The sequence below is a fragment of the Octopus bimaculoides genome, chromosome 15 (assembly GCF_046866305.1).
Source record: "Octopus bimaculoides isolate indiv1 chromosome 15, ASM4686630v1, whole genome shotgun sequence".
Taxonomy (NCBI): Eukaryota; Metazoa; Mollusca; class Cephalopoda; order Octopoda; family Octopodidae; genus Octopus; species Octopus bimaculoides.
The window spans coordinates 22,701,043-22,706,042 of NC_142942.1; the positions used below are offsets into that span (position 1 = coordinate 22,701,043).

The following is a 5,000-nucleotide window of genomic DNA, read 5'->3' on the forward strand; positions in this document are numbered from 1 at the left end:
CAAAAGCAACATGGCAGGAGAAAAGCAGGAATTTAGGAAGAAATGCAGCATCGATCGAGTCTTACCTTGTCTATGACGTGTCTTTGTCGATCTGACGAAGTGGAAATGGTTAGATCAGAGTGCGGTGTGCTACAAGCAGAGGTAGACATGCTTGGGGTGAGAAAGTAGTCCTGGTGTGAAGAACTGGAAGGTGAATCCCCTGGGGATGTATGAACTGGATCCCGGATTCCTTCTAACTGTGCTGCTAGCTGTTCAGGATCTACGCCGTGTTGGTTGGCTTCCATGCAACGATCTAACAAAAAGTCACCAAAAAATATACTCTTTTTACCAAGGGTCCAGATCTGCACAAATCATAAACAGTTACATCAAGATGCATCCCCCCCCCCCCACCTCCTCCTCAATACAAAACACACGTGTGGTGATGAATAAACATCACAGTTCATCAATCAACACAATTATCTACTCTTTGTCACATAACACAATTGGTTGAGTATTCCTCAAACACTCGTACCCTCAACCCTTTATCATTTAAACCACCCACATCCAGCTCAAATATTCCAGTTGTTTTATATCGAAACTGGCCAGATCTGGCCACTCACACCTGTCCAACAATGTCACACTAAAAATAAACAATTACATCCTCGAAAATGCAAAGCCACAAGATGATAATACAAGGTTAATTCCAAACGATGTGAATAAATAAAGCTTTGGATTTTGACAGAGTAATCTGAATGCTAAAAGGTGAAACACGTTTGTCAGGTAGAGCCAAAGTGACACAAGGTGCAACAAGGTTACCTCTTTTAATTACAGGTATAATCTATCAGACAAACACACTTGCACAGATTCTACCTACCAAATTTCACTGACAATCTGGGGTTGGACCAAAATTACAGCAGAATTCAACTTTTACTACAATAGAATTCAGTTTCCATTATTGTAATAAAATGAAATATTTCATTGCCATTTTCTTAGATGGATTTCCTAAATTTTCCATAAAACTTCAGTTAAATGGGTTATCTCCCTTTCTTTGACAATTTTACATTTTGAAACTCCACCTTCCAGAGGGAGGCTTTGTCTACTAATTACCCAGATAATCTCTGTATTAAATATGTGAATTTCTACCCTATTTGTCTTTGGTATGGAGAAAATATTTCGCCGGAGCTATGTTACCTCAGCCATATTGTTGATAGAACTAGAAATACATTGACCAGTGGGAACCTTTGGTTTATGATCATAATGTATAATTTGAGAGAGATTTGGCTGCTATTTCTAATATGCTGAGTGATTCCTTCCTCCTACAGGAGCCTCTTATGGAACTAGAAGCTGTGTAACTTTATGACTCTTTAAATATGATCATCATGGTAACAGAACACAGCACGTGATTGACCACAGGGTGACCACAGGGTCCCACTTGGAAGTAGGGAGTCAAAGGATGTGTTTAGCTGGCAGTGAAAAACAGAGTTTAAGTAAAGGATTAAGGGATGTGTTAATAATGGATAAGAAGGGTTAAGTAGAAGATTAGTGGATGCGTTTTGGTGACAGTGGATAACAGGGTTTAAACCAGAACCAAAAGGAATCACGTGGCACCGGTTTGTGCCCCAAACTCTGTGGGTGTGATTCTCCCCAGTAATTACATGGGATAAAGGATGCCAATGTGTCCTTCAGCAACATTCTTACCCCCACCATGCCCTCCTTGCAAAACAAGAAATCATAAAGTGACATCATGTGACCTTCAGTAATAGGAACTTCCTTTTTACTGGCACGAAACAAACCCTTCCCTTTAAACAAACGATGATGATGATGATGATGGTGGTGGTGATAGTGGTGGTGTTAGTGATGATGATGATAGTGGTGTAGGCATTGCAAATGATAATGACGACGATGACGACAACGACAACGATGATGACGATGATGATGATGAAGACGATAATGATGGTGATGACGACAACGACTTTCTGTACCCTAGCAATATGTTTCCTGTCTAGACATTCCACCTCTCAACTTCACCGACAACTCTGCGATTCATCTTAAAGTACTCACAAACCAACTAGATAGTTTTACCTGGTCACTTCCACACACACACACACACACACACACACATGTGTCTGAAGGAACAGATATATACCCCAGGGTGAAAGATATAACCCAATCTTCTCAGGAGTATACTGTCAACACAGATTCAACAAAACATTTTCAAAAGATTTTTTCAGAAACAAAATGCTTTACTTAATCCGTCACAGTGAAAAATAACATGTTTCATGTTTGCAAAGAAAAAGTCGACTCTTCAAAGTTTTGGATTTATAGGATTATGAAGCCTATACGTCCAAAACATCTAAGCAATTGTCAACTTTTTCCTTGTAAAAATACAATAAACATTTGAATCATAGAAATACGCATCTATTTATATAAATTATTGGCTTCTGTGGTGGTGGCACATAAAAAGTACCATCCGATCGTGGCCGATACCAGCCCCCTGTGGCCCCTGCCGGTGCCACATAAAAAAGCACCCACTACACTCTTGGAGTAGTTGGTGTTAGGAAGGGCATCCAGCTGTGGAAACTTTGCCAGATCAGGTTGGAGCCTGGTGCAGCCTCCTGGCTTCCCAGACCCCAGTCGAACCATCCAACTCATGCCAACATAGAAAACGGACGCTAAATGATGATGATGAAACATAAACTTTTATATACGTTCATATATATATATATATATATATATATATATGTGTGTGTGTGTGTGTGTGTGTGTGTGTGTGTGTGTGTGTGTGTGTGTGTGTTTATATATATATATATGTATATATATATATTATATATATGTGTGTATGTGTGTATGTGACCCCTTTTTTTTCTCTGTTTTCTTTTTTCCTTTCTATGTGGTTTTGGATTCATTCAAAGAGCACAACATCTTGGGCAAGTGTTTTCTACTAAAGCCCAAGCTTACCAAAGCCTTGTGAGAGTATTTGATAGATAGAAACTGAAAGATGGCTGTCGTGTATGTGTATCTGTGTTACACTTCTCTGAAAATCGCAAGCTGAAAGTGATGATGTTATCACTTCTGTCAATAAATCCTCCACTGTATTTGCACCTTTTGAGGATAGCTGCGTGAAAAAGTGCCACACCCTAACAGTTGAGGGAACCCGTGGAAGAGGTAGGCCCAGGAAGACCTGGGCTGAGGTGGTGAGGCAAGACCTTCGTACATTGGGCCTCACCGAGGCGATGACTACTGACCGAGACCTTTGGAAATGTGCTGTGCGTGAGAAGACCCGGCAAGCCAAGTAAGATCGTTGCCAGTGCCCCTGGACTGGCTCTTGTGCGGGTGGCACATGAGATGCACCATTTTGAGCGTGGCCGTTGCCAGTACCGCCTGACTGGCTCCCGTAGGATTTTCGAGTGAGATCGTTGCCAGTGCCCCTGGACTGGCTTGTGCGGGTGGCACATAAAAGACACCATTTCGAGCGTGGCCGTTTTCGTGCGGGTGACACGTAAAAGCACCCACTACACTCTCTGAGTGGTTGGCGTTAGGAAGGGCATCCAGCTGTAGAAACTCTGCCAAATTAGATTGGAGCCTGGTGTTGCCATCCGGTTTCACCAGTCCTCAGTCAAATCGTCCAACCCATGCTAGCATGGAAAGCGGACGTTAAACGATGATGATGATGATGATGATATATATATATATATATATATATATATATATATATATGTAGAGGGTGTGGTGAATATATTGTCGTCCAAATTATGCAAAAATGAAAATAACACTGACATCTGTATTTACCAAAATTACAGAAAAATATCATGAAATACTTAAAAGTAAATTTATTCAATAAAATTGCCATTGGCTTCAACCATGGTCTCCAGACGACATTGGAATCCCCTGCAACTCTTCTGGATGGTCACCTTGTTGAAGTTGGTGAATGCTGCCATAATGCCTTGCCTTCAGTTCATCTTTGGTGTTACAAGGAGTTTTGTTGGTCTCTCGATCAACTGTGCCCCACACATAATAATGAAGGGGGTTGCAGTCTGAGGGAGTTAAGTGGCCAGAAATTAGGGGTGATGTGGTCGCAGAAATTGTCTAGCAACAATGACTGGGTTCTCCTGCTTGTGTGGCATGGTGCAGCACCCTTCTGCCAGGCATAAGGTCTTTCAGCAGCCAGCCTCTTGACCCAGAGCAGCCCTTGGGAAGCAAACTCCCTACCACACAGCCACCCCTGAGTCTATATATATAATTTTTCATTACACTGTACATTTACGGAAGAAATTTAGAACATTTTTTCTATTAAAATAGCATTTATAAATATGGAATAAACTACATATTTCTACAGTTGTCTTTGAGAAGGTGGCATTACAGCTTTTATACTTATTTTCTTAACCGTAGCCACCCTGACATGGTTTTGGTTAATAGTATTTGTACCTTGAATAAACTTAATATAATACGTATCAACATGTGTGTGTGTGTGTGTGTGTGTGTGTGGATGGGTAGTGGTAGGAAGTAAGGGATGGGGGTGTTTGCATGTGAGCCGGGCGGGGCGGGGGGCAGGAAGACCAGTCACTGATGTAGAACAAGTTTAAAAGAAAGCAGCTGCAATCTGGATAAACACTGAGATGTGTACTTGCCGTTTATTTAGCAGGGGTACATGACGTGGGGGGGGTGTAAAGGTGGGAGAAAAATTTCACTAGGACGATGATGATAATGATGATGGTGGTGGTGGTGGTGGTGGTGGTGGCGGTGATGACAATGGTGATAGTGATGATGATAATGATGGTGGTGATGATGGTGGTGGTGGTGATGATGGTGGTCAATCTAATCCACTGGCACCCTCCCCTAAAATTTCAGGCCTTGTGCCTGTAGTAGAAAGGGTTATTATCATTATTATCACTATTATCACTATTATTATTATTATTATTATTATTATTATCACTATTATTATTATTATTATTATTATTATTATTATTGTTATTGTTGTTGTTGTTATTATTATTATTATTATTATTATTATTATTATTATC

At 40.7% G+C, this 5,000-nt stretch overlaps 1 protein-coding gene across 21 annotated transcripts in view; it reads right to left on the reverse strand.

Annotated features, from left to right (window-relative positions):
- LOC106871305 (uncharacterized) overlaps nt 1-5,000 on the reverse strand; it is a 193,210-nt gene that overhangs the window by 32,664 nt on the left and 155,546 nt on the right. For 20 of the 21 annotated variants that reach the window (XM_089363551.1, XM_089363565.1, XM_089363564.1 and 17 more), the window contains one exon: nt 66-292. In XM_089363551.1, the coding sequence (XP_089219677.1) occupies nt 66-292 (227 nt within the window). Of the gene's footprint in view, nt 1-65; nt 293-5,000 lie in introns of those variants that run through there. The other variant, XM_089363559.1, reaches the window with a different exon arrangement.